Consider the following 19,518-nt stretch of genomic DNA (forward strand, 5'->3'; position numbering starts at 1 on the left):
CGGGAACTGCCAGCCACGTGGTAGCTAAAACAACGGCCAAGTGTCTGCCGTTATTTGTCTCCTGACTTCGCGCGTGGGGAAGAGTGTCCTCTAATCACGCTGACTCAAACGGAGATCTCCAGATTTTGCGATTCAGGAAGCAAGCACATATGGATATCTTTACGCGTTTCGGGTCTCTTCCATGGAGATTTGGGATTTTTGTTCATTTTCGCTGCCGAGACAAGTTTCTCTCTCCTACGCCGCGCGTGTGGTGTGGAGCCGCTCATTTGACAATCACTTTATAAAACGCGGAACTTGGCGGCCGGTACTCCCGACGAATACCACGGGTGACGACATGACCGAACGGAAAGGCGAGTCCATTCAAAGGAAGGATTGCTCTGTTTCTCAATCCTTCTTCCATTCGAAGTATCTTTGTTGACAGACGGGATCTCTCAATTTATGAGCTTGGGAAGCGCGGTTCATCGGTCCTTCTTCGGTGCGTTGTTCTTATGGTGACGGCGCTGTGCAACGCTGCGGCTTGTAGGGAGAAAGTAAATCACAAAAGCTGCGCCGCGTTTCAGATGTACAAGGGTGTCCTCACCCTTTGGTGTGGCTTGCCGGACGCCTCATGGCGTGAGCTTAAGTTCAAAGAGCCGTTTTGAACTACCGCCTCCCGTCTGCAAGCGCCTCTCCCGCGAGCTGCAAGGCTCAATACGAGGGCGGAATTGCACCCTTATTCATAGATAACATAGACTTCCGACTCAGGACATCAGGCAGCCCGACGCGTTGACGGCGGATCTTCCCCGTTTAGCCGGGTCAGCATCCGGCGGTCCCCCTGTCACTGATCCGGTGTCTGGGCTCTGACGGGTAGTGGAAGCACCTCCGCGCCTCCGCAATCCTTGTATATCATCTGAACATCATCCGCCCGGCTTCGTATAACTTATAACTCTCCTTTTCTTTATGCCCATCGTTTCCTACCCCATCTACCGGCCTTTTTCAGTCTCTGTCTCTATCGTGAGGCCTGTGCCCGCTTTTGGGCAAAGTCTTTCTTTGCGCTTCCCTTTCCTCCTCCGGCATTGCATCTCTGCGCTGGTTACGCTTCCGTCCTGGGTTCTTCCTTGATCCTTGTTCTTCCTTTGTGCTGGTCAACAATTCATTCCGACATGATTTCCCGGGTTTTCTCAGCGATTTCTCTTCTTGTATTGCTTCTGCTGTCATTCGGTGTTGAGCGGGTGGTCTCTTCGCCGGTGGTCAACGGGCGACCAAGACCACAGCGGTATGTCCTTCGTCCCTCTTTCTACATTTCAAGCTGGACCGTTTCTCATCTCGCGTTGCAGACACAATGGCCAAGCAGTATTGCAGCCCCCGCAAACAATGACTAGCCATTCCGTGGCCGAGTCATCCACCCCACCACAAGCGACGACAACAATCACCATCACGCCAACCGCCCGCCTCAAGCGAGCCGCCACCACCACCTCTCTCGACGAGTAAGCTCCCCCCACCAACAAGCACAGTCCCGACCCCACCCCCCCACACGCTCTCACCAAACCCGCGCCACCACCAAACTGACCCTTCCCCACCCTCCAGCGCCGCCGCCGCCGCCGCCGCCGCCGCCGCCGCCGCCTCCTCCGTCTCCTCCGTCCTCGCCACCGGCCTCCCCATGTCCATCCTCGCCATCGCCGCCACCGACCCCGCCCTCGCCTCCACCCTCCTCGCCTCCGAAATCCTCGCCCTCCTCTCCGCCCAAACCGCCACCGCCACGGAGGCCGCCGCCACCACCATCTCCACCCCCTCCTGGTACCGCGCCCTCCCCACCGACGTCCGCTCCTACCTCGCCTCCGCCGCCTCCTCCATCTCCGCCGCGCAAGCCGCGCAAGCCGCAACCGCAACCTCCACCGCAACCTCCGCTCCGTCATCCTCATCCTCAACAGAAGAAAACGACTCCCCCGCCTCCTCCTCCGGCAGCTCCACCACCCACAACTCGCCCGAATCCGCCGCCACCCGCGCCAAACACTACTCGACCTCGGCCGCCGCGTACGCCATGTCGGGCGGCGCCATCGCGGGCGTGCTGCTCAGCGGGCTGGGCTTCCTGCTGCTGATGGCGGGGCTGTTCGCGTGGCGCGCGCGGCTGGGCCCGTTTGCGTGGCGGTGTTGTCTGGGTGGCGGCAGGCGCGGGGCCCGCGGGTGCGAGGGGTACGAGAGGGCGGCGAGTGCGGCGGCGGCGGCGAATGCGAGTAGGGTGGCGGTGCTGAGGAGGGAGTTCAAGGGGAGTCGGTTGGATGTGGATGTTGTTGATGAGGGTGGTGGTGGTGGTGGTGGTGGTGGTGGGAGGACGGAGGGGGGCGTGATGGAGATGGGGGAGATGGGGGGTGCGGGGAAGAAGGGGGGGAGGGAGGGGAGGGGGGAAGGGGCAGGTGGTAGGGATGGAGATGGGCTGAGGGGGGATGGGGAGAGCGCGGTTACGGCGTTGCCGAGGTATCGGCCGTCGATTTTGGGGGATGCGGCGACCTGGACGACGGGTTGGCCGAGCGTGTGGCTTTCGAAGGGGTAGGTGATGTGGTTGCTGGCGTTCAAGGTATATGGAGGGGGGTTTTCTTCTTCTTCTTCTTTTTTCTTCTTTTTTTTTTGCGTGGCGTTGGAGGAAGAGGTTGGAGAGACGAAAAAAGTGGCATGATAGGTTGCGGCAATACCCGGTGCTTTCGCGGTTGGGGACATGTTGTGGGAGTCATGAAATGATCTCGAATGAACTCGGGGCGGTTGAAAGGAAGCTCAACGACGCCATTTGGTGGGAAGATTTGTCCACATCAGTCTCCATTATTGCTGGATTTGCCGACAGAGGTACTGATCTTCTAAAAAGCCCTTCAACTTCTACCCAATTAACACTTTTCCAAAGCTGGGCTGGACAGCAATGGCAGACCATGTGTAGAGCTGAGCGAGGCCAGATGACTAAAGACACAGGCGCATGAGTCCACGAAAGTATTGCCGGATGGTTACTAAAACGCGGAATCGCCGCGCACTGCGCCAATCTACAGGCTTCCCACCAGCACTTTCAGGCCACAATAAAGGAAGAAAGCACCTCTCTCCAAGTATTGGTGGATTATCCCATGGCCGACGCCTTCTGCCGCTCCCTGTGGATCACACAACCACGAAGATGGCACCATCTCCGTCTTCGTATACCTAGCATGTCTCGGAGCAGTGCCGGAAATGGGCCCGACTGCTGGCGGCGAAGGTTAGCATCGGGAGCATACCGGTCTATGAGCCTGGACAATAACGCAGAAGCCGGGTTCAACAACTTGAAACTGACGTGAGGGGACAAAGGGGGAACAATGGCAGGCCAATTCCCTGTATTTTCACGGGTTGAAGAGGCTGTGTCGTGGGTGAAAGCGGAGCCTGGTGGATTGAGGTCTGATTGGTGGATCTCAAAATGGGTCCAGGACGTTGAAACATCGGCCCTGAGTTTCGCACTCCTTCCAGGGGGAGCTCCGTTTCTCTCCTGTCATGCTTTCGTGGTCCCTTGAGCTACACGCTCCGCCCGGCAGAACAGTTCCTGGCCGAGCATGCTGCGCAGTGATCCTGAGAACGTTTGCAGTTGCGGTTCGGATGTCCCGATGCTGCGCCTCTCCTGTTGTCTCGGCTTCCAGCCTGTGGCTTGAGCTTTGACCTGGCGCTCAAGCAAGTCATGAGCACGGACTTGAGCGCGACGCATCGTGAAATGCAGGCGATGCAGCATGCGCGGTGATGGTCTGCTTGCAGGTGGATTGATTTGCTTCTGCTATGAACACGTCGAGAGCGAGCTGAACGGAATCCGATTTTCCTGGGCGAGGCGCTTCTGGATGCAAAGTGTTGCGGAAACAGTCTGGGTGTTCCAAGAAAAGAACAGGGCAGCGAAACGATTGGCACACAAGGCGTGTGCAGATAATACTGGGGCCAATCAACAATGTTTCAGGCCGTTACATAAGCGCCAGCTGGCGCCTAACAGCTGGCTGCTGCCTCTCCCTGCATGTGGGAAGCCGCGAGGAAACGGCGCCGTCACCAGTCGTTGTGCTCGATGCTGCTAAGCGCTCTGCTGGCTGCCAACCACGCCGCACATGGTCACACAGTCCAAGAAGGCCCTTCTCAATAAAGATGCGACCAAACGTCGAGCCCGCGCCGTTTCTCCAGAAACCTAGGCTGGCCCTTTTCTCTCCCCATACTACCGGTTAATATCTTTTCCTTGGCTTCGACAATGACGGCCGTGTCAGACTTCAGCACCAATGGCCGCCACCGCAATGGCGAAATGCTCAGCCCATTGGAGCGCATCGACGAATCCGACTATGAATCCGCATGGGAGAATTTCCCATCCCACGACAGACATTCACCTGTGGATTTCTCCGATGCCAACTCGACCTTTTCCTCAGATGCCGCCACCCTCAGGACTCAAAAATCCTCATTCGACCAGCCGAAGCTCCAGCCCGAAAGCATCAGCGATGATGACGTCACAACAGCCGTTCCTACACAAGCCCAATGGGGCATTCATTGGAAGTCTCCGACCTTGATGCTTTCACTGTTCTTTTTCGGCGTCGGGTGCTGCATTGGGCATCATTTCTTCTACCAATTCCTTGACGGAAAGCCTGTCGAGTCCTCCATCACCCAGCAATGGGCTATCCGCATCGGAACTGGCCTTGCCTTCCTTGCGAAAGCTTCCCTGGCAGCATCTGTCGGTGTGGCCTTCACCCAAAGACTCTGGGTGACTTTGAGAACAAAAGCGTTGTCCCTCCGTGCCATAGACAACGTCTTTTCTTTGGCAGTAGATCCTACCTCATTCTTCAACGGAGAGGCCTTGACACACGCGAAACTCCTGTGCTTGCTGGCCGCCGCTATGTGGTAAGTGAAAGCAGCACCAGCCCTCGACGACCATGGACGCTAATACTTTTGACCAGGTGCATTCCAATCATTGCCATCATCACGCCAGCGACACTGACAGTCCGTCTCGTGACGACAGTCAACACCACGAACACAAACGTGCCTTCGCTGAGCTACGAGAACGCTCGCAACTGGGGTGAATACCAGGGCGCGCAGCGTTTGATTGACGCAGCGATACCAGTGCACCGGATCCTCGCGGCTACCGCCACCACCGGCGACATCCTTCGCACCCAGCCTCCTTTCTCAAACTCTTCGTACACATTGGACTTCTTCGGCCCCTCTCTCAAATGCTACAACCTGAGTGCCGCCGACCTCGACCCAGAAGACGAAAGCGTCGTAGCCCCGGCCAGGAAGGTGTACGAGTCCGTCATCGAAGCCAACATGCAGCGCTCCAACGCACCGTGGGCGGCCCACCACATCTACCTCGGCGCCACGTCCAACGCCACCAACCTGACCGACACGCTCTTCGTCAACGTCCAGGGGCTGCAGGAGCAAAACATCACCTGCAACGTCTGGAACACGTCCTACACCGTCCTGTACGACTTCACCGCCTCCCCCGCGCAGCCCCCGACCATCACCCGCCTCGCCCGCACCAGCCCCATCCAAATCGCCCCAAACAACACCCTCCCCTCCTACACCCCCCACGAAATCGCCTTCTTCGCCTGGACCCGCGCCCTCCACGCCCTCCTCGCCTCCAGCATCGACCTCTCCTCCGCCTCCCCCTCCACCCTCTCCAACCCCTCCGCCTCCCTCCTCCAAACCAACCTCGCCTCCACCCGCGAAGTCCTCCAACGCCTCAACCAAACGACGTCCGACACCACCACCAGCACCGTCGCCCACACCCTCGAAGACCTCGCCCAAAACTTCACCCTCTCCCTCAGCGCCTCCGCCTGGACCGCCGGCACCGCCCCCACCACCATCACCACATTCCGCGCCACCACCGCATACACCTACCACGCGCTATACCTCCTCGTCGCGTACGCGGCAGGCGTCGCCGCGGCGCTGGCGGGGTTGTGCGTCGGCGCGGGCGCGTACCTCGCCAACGGCTTCGCGGCGGGCGGCGCGTCGTCGTCGTTCTCGAGCGTGCTGCTGGCGACGCGGAACCAGGACTTGGACAGGCTGGTCGAGGGGCGGTGCTTGCCGGCGCGGGGGGCGCTGCTGGATGGAGACGGGGAGTTGGGGAGGACGAGGTTGAGGTACGGCGTGTTGGCGGCGAAGGAGAAGAGCGTGGCGGGGCAGGAGCATGCGGCGTTTGGGTTTGTGGGGACGGTGAAGACGCTGAGGAAGGGGGATGTGGTGGCGTAGGTGGTGTGGGGCTGCCGTTTTTGATCGTTTGAGGAGGAGAAAATGGGGGGGAGGAGTGATGATACCACCTTTGGGACTTGTGACACTTGTCCTGCAGGCAGGCGAGGTTTGTCTCCAATGGGCTTAATTGTGTTTCTCTTTGACATCTGTGATTGTCGAAGGGGCTGTCTGTATAGAAGACTAGTATATCGAGCGAGTCCATGTTTCTCGATGGTAAACCACACATTTCATATCAGTTGTCCGTGCAAGTCATATCTAGTGTGCTTCTACCTCCTCGTTACACTATCCTGTACGTGTACCACCAACAGCTGTGTCAGCAGTTGCCTTAGTCACAACATCAACTTGGTGAGACCGATAACTTGCAAGTCAAACATGTGCGTGACATGACACTGGCTTATCGTTGCGATAAAGCTCTCATCCCTCACTCAGTCGAAGTTACTCATTAGCCACCAACGTAGCCAGCCAACTCAACTGCAGACGGTCCTATTCTAGCGGTTAGCACTGATCCAGCCATACAAGCCCCTTAACTCACCCTCAACACCATCCCCGACCCATCGTCCCACCGATGCGCAATGTCTTCGTCACTCCCGGGCCTGCCGAACGTAAACGCCAACGCTATACCCGCAATCTTCTCTCCCTCTCCCGCCTCCCTGTTCTCAAACCGCCAATAATCCTTAATGGGCGACTCGCCCCAGTACACCTGCCCTTCATTCGTCCGAATCTGCGTGTCGCGACAACTCCAGTCAGCACGCGGTCACCACCACGCAAACACTCCCAATTTTTTTTTAAAAAAAAAGAGAAAACTAAAAAGAAACCCACTCACCCTCACAGCGCGAATTCCCCCCTCACTCACCACATCCACGCCCACCACCTCCTCGCCCCCCGCCCCATCCACATCCAACCGCACCTCCCTCAACCCAGCCGCCCACTCCCTCCACCACATCGGTGTCCCCTTCGCCCCCGGCACCGCCCCGCCGCCATGATCCACGCCCTCACGATCCTTTTCTCCCTCTCCCTCTCCCTCTTCCCCCTTCCCCTCCCCCCTCATCCTCATATACATCCTCATCGCCCTCAGCACCCCCGCCGCCCCGATCTCCCGCGCCGGCACGCCCGACCCGCGCGCGTACTCTGCGCGCACGCAGCACACATGCTTCCCCTCGTACAGCCAGGCGGTGATGCGGCGGAGGGCGCGGCGCTCGTGCGGGGAGGCGGCGAAGACGAGGGCGTGGGTGGGGACGACGTCGGCGTGCCAGGGGGATTGGATCTGGTAGCGGTTGGGGGCGCGGGCGGTGGCGGGGAGGGCGCGGAGGGGGATGGGGATGGGGTCTGGGTTGGTGGAGTTGTAGGGCTGGCTGAGGGGGTCGGAGGGGTGGGTGGGGGTCCAGAGGGGTTGGTGAAGGAGGGGGAGGGGGGGAGGCGGCGGCGGCGTCGTCGTCGTCGTCGTCGTGGCGGGGGCGAAGGGGTGGAGGTGCTGGAGGAGGCCGAGGCGGGCGATGCGGATGCGGGTGTTGGATGGGTGGTTTGCGTAGCTGGTGATTTGGCCCGTGATGCCGATGAGGATGTGGTTGGGGGAGATGGGGAGCAGGCGCTGGCAGTGCGTGGGGTTGGTGTCACCGAGCTTGAAATCTCTGTGGGTGGTGCGGACCTGGGAGCCGTGTCGTAAGCATTTGTGTTTCGGTGAGAGTTGGGGGGAGCTTCGTATGTAATCGCTGGAACGTACCGTCATCCCCTTGATCGAAGTCTCGGTCTTCTCGCCGGAGAAAACATCGGGCAGGTGTAAAATGAGGCCTTGAACCCAGCAGTCTTGTTCGATCTCGACTGTTTCCTTCTTGAGCCTCGACTCGAACCTGCCGCCACCATCAGATCCAAACACCCTCCTCTCCCCGGCAACCACAAGCGTCAACCCCATCAACGTACGCTCCTCATCCCAAGTCACCTCCAACACCGATCTCCCCTTGACCTCGTCCCAATCACACACCCACTGCGCCGTCGACGTCCTCAACCCCTCCCCTTCCGGCACCGGCCACGCCACAACCGGCAGCCCCGTATTGACCGCACCGCGCCAAATGCCCGCCGCCTCTCCCTTGCCCGCCGCCACCGCCCTCTCGCGCTCCTTCGCCCTCAGCCTCGGCACATACAGCGCATCGTACTGCTCGCACACGCCCCAAACCCGCCTCCTGTTGGCGACGCCCATGAACGGGCCTTCCAGCCCGCGGCGCGGACGCGTGCACGCCTCGAGCCACAGGAACAGGCCCTTGAAATCCGTCTCGTCCGGATCGACGGTGCCGTGCCGCATCAGCACGTGCAGCTCCCAGAACCACGGCATGCAGCGCCGCAGCGCCTGCTTCCAGAACCCCGGGTTCTGCGACGACGAACGGACGGCGGCGTGGATCGTGTACGAGGCGGTGGCGAGGGCCGGGACCGACTCGGCGGGGACGAGCAGCGCGATCTGGTGGGTGATGTCGTAGGGGAGGCGGGCGAAGGGGTCGTGGCGAACGCGGGCGGAGAGGGAGGCCGAGGTGAGGGCGTCCGCCGTGCCGGGGGCGGGCAGGGCGAAGTCGTCGGTGGAGACGGTGTTGCGGAGGAGGACGGTGAAGGTCGGGTTGCTGAGGGGGTAGGTGACCATCATCTTTGATTTGAGCGCTTCTTAGCGGGTGTGTCCTGGGCGGGGATGGTGGAGGGGAAGTCGCACCTCTTCTCCCGGGTTGGACCACCAGCATTGGTCGTAGCGCTGTGATGGCTCGCCGTAGTTTAGCTCGGGTAAGCCCCAGCCCATCAAGCCGGAGATGATATGGTACAGAGCGTCTTTGTCGAGATTGTCGACGTTATCGTTGCCGCAAAGAACTCTGGTCAGCAGCTTGAGACATGGCTCGTGGATGGGGAAGCAAGCCGTCTGGGTGGCGTCGTACACGCGATAGCTGGTTGGTAGCTAAGTAAAGTATTCTTCGACATGTTTTGGTTCATTCATACCATTGAAATTCGTCCGAGTCTTGGGGAAAATTGGGATCTGGAGTCCCTCGGTCAACATGGCGACATAGAATGACAGAAACGACATACCGTCCGACTCTACACCTCTCATGCACCCCTGCATTAACGTCAGAATTGGCGGTGCTCGGATGTCACGAGTCTAGTACGTAGTCCTCATAGTTCGCTGGTCGAGAGATGTACATTCTTTCTCGATTAGAGTCAGTCCGCGCAGCCGGAACGGGTTCATTTACTTGGTAAGGCCAGTAGCGTTGGGGTTGAAGCCTAAAACTTGAGCTTTGTATGTCCATTGGACGTCTTCTTGGCTGACAATCTCCGGATCATAGCCACGGAACTCGTGTCTGTCGAAATCTGCAAACAATCGGTCCCGCGTCTTAGCAAAGCCCATAGAATAGATATATGACATCATGCAGCGGTGACAAACCTTTCTCAGTGAAGCTGGGATTCTCTTCGCGCTTCTCCCTGAGTGCAAGCTTGCGAGATTTGTCGCAGATATGGATATAAGCGCAGGCAGGGCCGGCACAAACGGCACAGAAAATGTCGAAACCCATAGCTTGGAGTGTGCAGGTCGAAGTTGTGAGGATTGGGAGAGGTGGCCGGTGATGGACAGCTATGAGCGCTCGGGGAACCTCCCGGCCGGCTGCCTAGGCTAGTCCACAATAGTTGGCGCTAAGGATTCCCGGTCGCACCTGGCTCATCAAGCGCCAGCTGTGAGCGCCTTTACTCTCGGCCTCATACAACAATGACAATCTGAGAATTGTACGCTCAAGACCATCATAGCTGTTTCCAGTCGCCTGGTAACGGCACTCGTGGTAGCTTTTTCACGCATAATCCATCTACATTGCCAGGAGCCAACCAAAACCTCGGCACACCGAAGGTGCCCGGCGACGACAAGTCGCCGTTATAGGCGCACCACTGGCGTGCGGTGAAAGTATCGGGCAAAGTAGGCACTACTGCTGACAACGGTTTTCGGACACCGACATGTTTAAAGTTAAAGGATTCGGCCCCATGCACACGACACTACTTACCCCGCCAGACAAGCTCGACTTATATAGCGAGGAAGCTCCGCAGCTTCGGGACACCGCCAGGTCAGGCACACACTCCGGTAATCCCTCAGGCAGACACGCTGTTGCTCATCTGTCAGCCGCGGTGTCTAAATACAGGTCGCAATCAGAGATATATAGCAGCGGCCGACCTGGACTGCTCAACATCACCTCTCCTCCAAGCCTTCTCACCAACAAAGCTCCACTGCCATACACCTCCAACCATGGCCCAAGCGCAGGGCACATGCGACGCCCGCTTCCAAGAAGTCAAAACCCTCTTCCAGTCCTACCTCGACTCAGGCGACGAGCTCGGCGCCTCCATCTGCGTCAACATCGACGGCGAAGACGTCGTCGACCTCTGGGGCGGCCACGCCGACCAAGCCCGCACCCGCCCCTGGACCGCCGACACAATCTGCACCATCTGGTCGACGACCAAAGCCATCACCTCGCTCGCCGCCCTCGTCCTCATCGACCGCGGCCTCCTCTCCCCGCACGAAAGAGTCTCCCACTACTGGCCCGAATTCGCGGCCAACGGCAAGCAGGACGTCCTCGTCCGCCACATCCTGTCGCACACGGCCGGCCTCCCCGCGTGGGACCCGCCCATCGCCAGCGCCGACATGTACGACCTGCCCAAGGCGAACGCGCTGCTCGCCCGGCAGGCCCCCCGCTGGCCGCCCGGCTCCGCCTCCGGCTACCACATGGTCACCATCGGCCACCTCGTCGGCGAGCTCGTCTTCCGCACCACGGGGAAGCGCCTCGCCGCCTTCGTCGCCGACGAGATCGCGGGGCCCCTCGGCGCGGATTTCCAGATCGGCGCCCGCGAGCGGGACTGGCCTCGCGTCGCCGACATGATCCCTCCGCCGACTCCGCCGTCTCCGCCGTCCCCGCCGCCGCCAGAAGATCAGGCTGGGGCTGAAGCCGGCCCCCCGCCGCCGCCGCCGAACGACTTGGTCGAGAAGACCAAGACGGCCGTGTGGCGGCGCGGCGAGCTGGGCGCGGCGAACGGGCACTCGAACGCCAAGGGCGTGGCGCGCATGCTGTCGGCGCTGGCGCTGGACGGGGAGGTTGGTGGGGTGCGGCTGCTGTCGCCCGCGACGATCGCGCTCGTCTTCGAGGAGCAGGCCAACGGGATCGACCTCGTGACGAAGCTGCCCATCCGGTTCGGCATGGGGTTTGGGCTGACGGGCAATGACACGTTCGCGGGGTGGTTCCCTGCCGAGGCGCAGGAGGAAGGGGCGCGCGTGTGCTTTTGGGGCGGGTGGGGCGGGTCGATTGTGATTATGGATTTGGAGAGGAGGATGACCGTCGCGTATGTGATGAATAAGATGGAGATGACGATTTTGGGGAACGATCGCACCAAGGCGTATGTTGAGGCTGTCTATAAGGGGCTTCGGGCAGCGTAGGTGGTTGGGTTGAGCTTCTACGCGGTTTTACAACACTTCAATAGTCACTTCACCACGATACTTTTGAGAGGGGATCTTGAACGACTTCAACGATTTGAACACTATGTAGCTACTCTCGTATTACCTCTTACAGTGAGCATTCCTACTTCGATACACTGAATCACTTTTTTTTTATAGTTTACTGAGAGCCATGCGTCGAGGGAACGGTGTCCCGGGGGTAGAGGAACAATAAAACACAATACGTGGAAGAATCAAGTAAGGTTGTGCGCCGTAGCGCGCATGGTTTTATTACTACAGCCCAGGAGGGTGGTATCTATCTTTGGTGCCACTGCACCGTACGAACAGCAAGATTAAACTCAATCTAGTGTGACTCCCGTCAAAAGACAATTTTGAAGTGGCAAAGGACCAGAAACTCCCAATGACACGAGAAGCAAGTCACCCCGAGCACCACCGGAGCCCATCTCTCGCGAAATGGCCAGGTAGCTGTGTCGGTGCCGTTTGACATCCCCTCCCCAAAAGTGTTCGCAAAAGTGGTATAAAAACTCATCGTTAGGTCATGTCGTGAAGACGCTTTTGGTCGTGACAGTTGCTAATTCGCAAGTTGGAAAACAAAAACTCCAACCTACAACGGATAGCGTTAGTGATGCGGTCAACCAAAAGAGTGAGCACTGCTGAGACATACCATCAATCATGAAGAAGCTGAACAAGCGCGTCGGCGCATTTACGAGTCCCAGATCGGACCGAAGGCGGGGACGCCGCGGCTCTCCATGGCGTAGACGAGCATCTTCGTGAGCTTCGGGTTGCTGATGACAAACACAGCCTCAGCACCGCTCTCGCGGAACATGTTGTACGTGAGCTGGACCATGTTCGGGCGGCCCATGGCTCTGGTGTCCCAGATGAGCGCATCCGGGTCGCACTTCTTGACCGAATCGCAGATGCCCTGGCCGTAGATGGCAGCCGGACGGGGCGAGCTCCAGATGACGCGGCAGGGGCGGCGGAGGCTCTCGGGAAGGTTGAGGAAGGCGAGGCAGGGGCCGATGCCGGATCCAGTAGTGACGATGACGACGCGGCGGAAGATCAAGCACATGCCAAGAACTCCCGTCTTGGGAACACCGCGCAGCCAGTAGTGGCGCTCATTGGTCTTGTCCTTGACTTGGGATGCCGTCCAATCTCCAGCCTTGGAAACGATGATCGACTGGCCGTGGGGCAAGTCGGACTCGGGGTTGGGGAAGGTGGCAAAAGAGTGGTATTGTCCAAGAGGCGACTCCGCAATGGCAACACCACGGAAAGGAGCGAGCTTCTCGTTGTAGTTGAGACGAAGCGCGTGGTCCGACAAGTTCTCGATCGTGAAGCGCACCTTGCGAAGCAGCAGCCAGGGCATGATGATCATGAGGGTGATGGCGATGAGGAACCAGAAGGCGGGCTCAGTGATGAGAGCGGAGCCAAAGGCGACATTGGTGGCAACGCGCTTGTTCTCGATGACGAGCATGATCAAGGCCCAAAGACAGCCGACCGCGAGCCAGCCGAGGAAACGGTGCGAGAACTCAAAGTGGTTGTGCCAGCGCATGCGCATATAGGGGAAGCAGAAGACCAGGATGACCACAAGGACCGCCAGGGTGACATAGGCCACAGCAACCAGTGCAATGGGGTTGGCAGTCAGATCGTTGTGGATGAAAAGGCGGGTGACAGTAGCGCAGAGCAAGGTGAACCAGGCTGTGCCGGCGTAGGCAGTACCACTGTGGAAGCCTCCATTCTCGTAAACCTTGGCCAGAAGACGGCGGACGCGGAGTGGGAAAGACAGCGGAGTCGAAAGGCAGATTCCATACAGAGAGTTGACAATCCACTCCTGACGAACAGCGATGGTGCCGAAGATGTTGACAGCGGTTGCCGTTGCAAGGTTGCTAGGGTTGACGTCCAGAGGGGATCCGGCGGTAGCGACGAGATGGACCAAAGCGATGAGGTTGCCGATAATGATGAGCGTGGAAATGCGACGGTAGACGCTCAAGATCTTGTGGCGGACGTTGCGGAAGACCTTGGGATAACGCTTGTCGGGGACAGTGATGGCGTTGTTGAGCTCGAGCGTGATTCCGGACTCCTTCAGCTCGCCAGCCTCCATCTCAGGCGCCTTCTCGCTGGAGAGGGCACTGAGGCGCTTCTCGTAGGCGGCGAAATCTTTGGACGCAAAGCCATCGTTGACGTAGCCGGGCATCGTGACCGGACGAGGCGGATCATCCTCTTGAGAACGGCGGGACAGGTAGACTCCGAGCGGCTTGACGATGCTGTCCTGAGAGAGGCGCTTCTCGTAGTCGGCGAATTGCTTGGCAGTGAAAGAGTTGACAGGGCCAGGAGCAGTGCTCGGCCTGCTGACACTCACACCGCTGTCGTTGCGGACATGGGCGGGCGGCTTCTCCTTGAGGTCCGACATGGCAAGGGCGATATCGGTGGAAGTGAAGAAGTACCAAAGAGCGAGCCAAAGAGGGTTGCGGGTTTGAAGAAGAACGACAGGCGGTGGAGGTCCAGAAGCTTTATAGCTGGGTGGACCGAGAGACTGCGGAGGTTGTCGGAAAACAACGTGCGATGTTAAGGGTGGTTGGCAGAGGTGTTAACTAGGTGTCTGCCGGCAAGCAGCCGTTGTTCGGCGGCGCAGTCCGCACGACAACAGGGTGTTTATGCGCGCCGCTAGTAACAGAACACAGTACAACGGAGGAAGGCACGAAGCAGCACAGCGGCAACATACAATGGCGGGCGGCGAGCGCAAAGGCGCGAGAAAGCGGGCTTAAGAGAAGGCGGCGCCCTGCATGCGTAGTGTGAGTAGCATATCGGCTATCACGCAGCTGCGGCCTCTCGGTCCAGGAGGCAGCTGGCGGCATGGATTCTGCCCCACCGTGGTCCACGGTCACTGCGCGTTGCTTCGGCAGGAGCAGCATGCAGTGCCGCGCTCCGGATGGTGGCGGGCTCCACCGCACTATAGCGCACCTGCATCACACGCGACCTGAAGAACTCGCGGCTGAGGACCTGATCGCCACGCCGTCACCCTTTCCGCGCCGGCGCCTCGCTCGCTCGACGCTCCGGCTCTCGACGCGCCGGGTAGCCGAGCAACAGCCGTGGCCCAGCTGGGGGCGGTCAGCAGCCGTCGAGGGAGGCTCGCAACCACACGGGCACACGCAGGACTCGAGGGGATCGAGATTCGCGTGGTGGACGTCCGGATGGGGGCATCGCATCTGACTCGAGACGACAGCTAGATCCGGACGCGAGAGTCAAGACAGCAGCTGAGGTCAGAGGGACCTGCGCATGTGGTGGGCATGAGACAGTGCGCCTTCTTCAGGCGCTAGCCGCATGGGCAACGGAGGCTCCAGAAGGGCGCTAGCGCGGGCGGCGTAGCATACTGTTCCTCTCTGGCCTGACTCGAGATAAGGCGATGGATTGGGCTGAGCGGCGTCGCGGGAATCGGGAGAAGGCCAAGATGCTCCCAGACGGGCGGCATGGGCTCCACTCTCCAGCCCGGCGGGAGGGGCCCAAGAAGCAGTGCGGGGCCCTTCCAATAGATCCGCATAAGGGCCGGGGTGCGAATGGCGCGCGCTGGAGAGCAGCGCAAGGAAGGTCAGCGAGAGCGCAGATCGCGGGGCTCACGCGCGCACGCGAAGCGCGGGATCGCCGTTGGCAAGCCAGCCCCTCGGGAGGCGGCGCGGCTCGACAGCCAGCCCCAAACTCCTGCTGACGCCGCGCCGGTGTGCAGGCTGCGGCGGCGTGGGGTGTGGGCGGGCGTGGGCGGGCGTGGGCGAGCTGCGGCGAGCTTGGGCGAGCTTCAGCGTGGGCGGCGCCGCTGACCTGGGTGCTGCAGGGTCGAGGAGCCGCGGGGCCGCAGGGCCGCGCGAGTGCGTCAGGCGGGCGGCGGCAGCGCAGCTCCAACTGCCGCCGCAGTCAGGAGTGTGCAGGCTGCTGCAGGAGGAAGGGAGCCGCGAACCTCCTGCCTCAGCGGTCGGCAGGCGGTGTGGGTGGTCGTCGAAAAGAGCAACGGCGAGGGAAGGACGGGCCAACGCTTAGCTCTTTTCGCCCGCTGTGCCGCCAATTCGGGCCGCGGCTGGTCGTCCGGGTCGTCCGTCAGGCTCCGGGGTGGGTGCCTGGCCGGCGCCTCAACACCACCGGCTACCACTATCTGTGCTCGGTTCGCCCACACCTCACCGACAACCCTGCGCGCCGCTCACCCCATCTCCACCCGGATTTTCCTCGCTGGGTGCTGCAGGCTCCACTTGCCGTGATTCTGCAGCTCGTCACGCCGCTAGCCTCGACTCGATGCTACAGCCTGTGAGCCTGGAGCCCACTCATTGCCTGGCCCTCGGCTCGATCTGACCAACACCACGCTGCTAGCGCACGATGCTAGCGCAGACGCCATGCTGCCACGTCCTCGCCGCGAGCGCGCATTAGTCGCTCGAGCATGGCCCAATACTGCGCGAACCGCAAGCGCCAGTCCTGCGCCGGCCTTCGACTGCCGAAAAAAATGACGCCTTCAAACGTTCAGCTCGCCGTTTCCTGTCACCATGGGTTTGCCTGCGCAGCTGTTAGCGAGCATTGCCTTGTTCAATATTCCATCACCGCGCTGCTTTGTCCCGCTTGATGGCCATAGCGCTTGCATTCACTCCCCACCCGCCTACCTTAAAGCCCGCGCGTGCAGCTGTCCTACTTCCACCTCTCTCCAGGCAGTCAACCCGTGCCACGCTTTCCACGACAACTGTACGACGCAGCAATATGGATCTCGTTTCCTGGACCTTCGGCGGTAACCTGCCTGATCCCGACAAGCCAGTACGCTTCACAACCCCAGCACTCCGCGTTACCTTCTCTTACCCGCCTTCTAGATCTTGATAGATGCCCTGTCGCCTTCCACCTCGTACTCTTACAACCAGATCGTCTCCAAAACCCGCCGACTGATAGCCGGCCTGCGTGCTCAGGGCATCCAGCCGGGCGACTGCGTCTGTGTAAACACCTTCAACGATGTAAGACCCCTCCTGCTCTCTTCACTTGGTGATTCTGACCCCAGCTCAGCTTGACTACTCCATCCTTTACCTTGGCATCATCGGCGCTGGCGCCGTCTTCACCGGTGTCAACCCGGGTTTCACTCCAAATGAAATCCGTCACCACTTGGACCTGACCAAGCCGAGTCTGATCATTGTTGAGCCTGCAATGCTGCAGAAGACCCTGACGGCTGTCGAGCAAGCTGGCATATCAACAGACCGGATCTACGCCTTCGACACCGAGACAGAGAACCCAAACCCATCGATACTCAGCTGGAACTCGTTGCTTGAACATGGCGAAGCCGACTGGGTCAGCGTCCAGAGCCCCCACGAGACTGTGGCTACGTACAACTCGACCAGCGGAACGTCTGGTCTGCCCAAGGCCGCCATGATCACTCACTCCTACCATGTATCCCAAGCCGCTGCTCAGTGTGGAGAGACTGGCTATGCTGTATGTCTTTTCCTGCCGTTCGCACATACTCGCACAAAGGCTGACATCCAGACTAGCGCTCTCGCCTCCTGACCCTGCCACCTTTCCACGCATTCGGGTCCCCCATCCTGCCTTCGAGCATCCGCCAAGGCATCCCCACATACATCATGCGCCGCTACGCAGAAGCCCCCTTCCTTAATGCCATCGCGCAATACCGGATCAGCGAGACCTTCGTTCCACCGCCAGTGCTTATGGCTCTGCCTAAGTCTGAGCTAGCAACGCGCGAAGGCCTCGACAGCCTGCGGTCCATCTGGATGGGCGGCGCGAGTGTCAAATTTGCGCAACAAAAACCCTTGTATGATCTGCTTCACGAGGACGCATGCATCCGAGGTGTGTGGGGGATGACCGAGTCTGGCTGGATCACGTGTGTCCAAGATCGCACAAGGCGTGAGGATGACAGCGTCGGCCAACCAGTCGAAGGCTTCGAAATCAGGTATGCAATCTCGACCTTCTTCGCAGTGTTTTCTTTTCCAAGCCACTTTCGTCCCCGTGTCCCGTGTAGCCGGATGCTGACTTGCATGGCACAGAATCGTCGACGACGATGGCGAGCCCATCACGGCGGACAATGTCTCGGGCGAATTACTTGTGCGGGTCCCGCATCCTCTTCTGTCCTACATATCGAATCCTGCCGCCACCGCCGAAGCCTTCACGCCCTGCGGCGCCTATCTCCGCACCGGCGACATCGGCCACCGCGTGACTGACCCCGTCACCGGCGTCCCTTCGCTGTTCATCGTCGACCGTGCGAAGGAGCTTATCAAGGTCCGTGGCTGGCAGGTGTCGCCGACGGAGATCGAGTCGGAGCTCATGCAGCACCCGGGCATCGCCGACGCAGCCGTCATCGGTGTCAAGGAGGCCGATGGTGTCGAAGAGTTCATCCGCGCGTACATTGTGCGAAAGGCTGTTTTCAGCACCGCCGACGAAGAGTTGATCGACGAAAAGGTCTTGCGTCTCTGGCTGCGCCAGCGCCTCGCGGGGTACAAAATGCCCGCCGAGACCGTCTTCGTGCCCTCGGTGCCGCGCAACGGCACTGGCAAGATCCTCCGCCGCGTCCTGCGCGAGGGCCAGCTCACCGCGCCTCCGAAGGCCCCCGTCCACAAGCGCGTCGACTCGGCCATGTCTTGCGTCGGCGCCAACCCGCTCGGGAGCAACCCGGTGGAGCCTCAGGACAACACCGCACCCATCGGCCACGCGCTCTCGACCGTCCGGTCGCAGGTCGAGATGGCTTCTGCTGCTGCTGCTGCGGAGCCTCCGATCGCCGTTGGGGAAGAAGACGTCGCGTCCAGTGGCCCTCCACCAAAGCCGGAGGCCCCTGTCGTCGCCATCGCAATGCCTGCGCAGTCCACGTTCTCTGTGGACACGAACGCGCAGAAGAAGCCGGCCTCGATCAGGAGGCAGCTGAAGAAGCTGGTCGCGAAGAAAGACAGGCTCGTTTCGCGCGTCATGGTCGGTTGGTCGCATTCGCTGCACCTTGTCAGGCACGAGTTTGGCAGGCACTGAGCTGCGTCGCCGGCGTCGTCGCTGCTTGTTCGTCCACTCTGCTTGATGCAGACCGCGTTCTTTGTTTTGGTGCTGTTGCTGCTGCTGCTGCTAATGTTGTTTGTTCTTTGTTGGCAGATGCAAAAGTGGTTCACGCGGGATGTTGATGAAAGCATTGTTCAAGCGTTTGTTGAGCGCATTTGAGAACGTCATTGGTTGTTTGGTCCTGCTTGTTGAAGGCATGATTTGAATGATGACGAGGATGCATGCGGTTACGCGCATGTCACCATTATGTTGATGGGTTGATGGATTGGGTCGGTCGGTCGGCGTTTGAAATTCGCTTATACCAATTGTTTATTCGGAGTTGGTTTTGGAATGGGAGATGGTTAGATTGCAATGGGGAAGGATTCTAATTCTTGTATATACTTTGTTTAATTTTATTGTTTCGTCCCCGAAAGCTTTCACATGATTTGTTGCGTGATTGTCCATGGTTTCCCGCGACCACACTCTCCCCTTGCATACGCAGTTTGAGCATTCATCTGCCGACGAGTGCACATATCTTTTAGCCAGCGGTGTTCCGATAATATTTGTATTTGGCTCGCCGCGTTGCAATACTGATGCCGGCGACCTGATTGTCTTACACGGTGGGCCGAGGCGACTTTATAGTACCTCCATCATTGTTGCTTATGGTTTTCGTATCTTCCGATGTGTTTCTAGAGTCGATGGCAGCCTTTCGGTACCCACGATGCTACTTGTTGGTTTGTGGTCCTCGGAACGTAGTTAATTTGACCCTGCTCGAAAAGGCCCCGGTCATTGGATCCAGTGCATGTACTGTACAGCATCTCGACGGATGGCCAGCCAGGACCGAAGCCAGCTGTGAAGCTATGTTGCTTTAACTTTGATTGGGCATAGGTATGCGACCGTGT

General features: G+C 59.6%; 6 protein-coding genes across 6 annotated transcripts; 4 read left to right on the forward strand and 2 right to left on the reverse strand.

Annotated features, from left to right (window-relative positions):
- Positions 1-1,353: 1,353 nt before the first annotated feature.
- BKCO1_3000207 (uncharacterized protein) lies at positions 1,354-2,530 on the forward strand (the record flags this gene model as incomplete). Its single annotated transcript, XM_020274105.1, has 2 exons — positions 1,354-1,466; positions 1,567-2,530. The coding sequence occupies 2 exons, from the start codon at positions 1,354-1,356 to the stop codon at positions 2,528-2,530; spliced, it is 1,077 nt and encodes a 358-aa protein (XP_020134511.1).
- A 1,674-nt stretch (positions 2,531-4,204) lies between these two features.
- On the forward strand, positions 4,205-6,186 carry BKCO1_3000208 (formylmethionine deformylase-like protein; the record flags this gene model as incomplete). Its single annotated transcript, XM_020274106.1, has 2 exons — positions 4,205-4,842; positions 4,899-6,186. The coding sequence occupies 2 exons, from the start codon at positions 4,205-4,207 to the stop codon at positions 6,184-6,186; spliced, it is 1,926 nt and encodes a 641-aa protein (XP_020134517.1).
- A 435-nt stretch (positions 6,187-6,621) lies between these two features.
- Positions 6,622-9,722, reverse strand: BKCO1_3000209 (f-box domain protein; the record flags this gene model as incomplete). Its single annotated transcript, XM_020274107.1, has 10 exons — positions 6,622-6,669; positions 6,719-6,907; positions 7,010-7,831; positions 7,907-8,815; positions 8,879-9,104; positions 9,157-9,193; positions 9,244-9,271; positions 9,321-9,357; positions 9,405-9,522; positions 9,596-9,722. 10 exons carry the CDS (start codon positions 9,720-9,722, stop codon positions 6,622-6,624), a joined length of 2,541 nt encoding a protein of 846 aa, XP_020134518.1.
- A 716-nt stretch (positions 9,723-10,438) lies between these two features.
- BKCO1_3000210 (beta-lactamase) lies at positions 10,439-11,617 on the forward strand (the record flags this gene model as incomplete). Its single annotated transcript, XM_020274109.1, has 1 exon — positions 10,439-11,617. One exon carries the CDS (start codon positions 10,439-10,441, stop codon positions 11,615-11,617), a length of 1,179 nt encoding a protein of 392 aa, XP_020134649.1.
- Positions 11,618-12,338: 721 nt separating this feature from the next.
- Positions 12,339-14,042, reverse strand: BKCO1_3000211 (amino acid adenylation domain-containing protein; the record flags this gene model as incomplete). Its single annotated transcript, XM_020274110.1, has 1 exon — positions 12,339-14,042. The coding sequence occupies one exon, from the start codon at positions 14,040-14,042 to the stop codon at positions 12,339-12,341; it is 1,704 nt and encodes a 567-aa protein (XP_020134648.1).
- Positions 14,043-16,363: 2,321 nt separating this feature from the next.
- On the forward strand, positions 16,364-18,613 carry BKCO1_3000212 (amp-binding enzyme; the record flags this gene model as incomplete). Its single annotated transcript, XM_020274111.1, has 5 exons — positions 16,364-16,417; positions 16,471-16,608; positions 16,658-17,077; positions 17,134-17,549; positions 17,644-18,613. 5 exons carry the CDS (start codon positions 16,364-16,366, stop codon positions 18,611-18,613), a joined length of 1,998 nt encoding a protein of 665 aa, XP_020134651.1.
- Between the last annotated feature and the right edge of the window lie 905 nt (positions 18,614-19,518).

Source organism: Diplodia corticola (genome assembly GCF_001883845.1).
Source record: "Diplodia corticola strain CBS 112549 chromosome Unknown scaffold3, whole genome shotgun sequence".
Classification (NCBI taxonomy): domain Eukaryota; kingdom Fungi; phylum Ascomycota; class Dothideomycetes; order Botryosphaeriales; family Botryosphaeriaceae; genus Diplodia; species Diplodia corticola.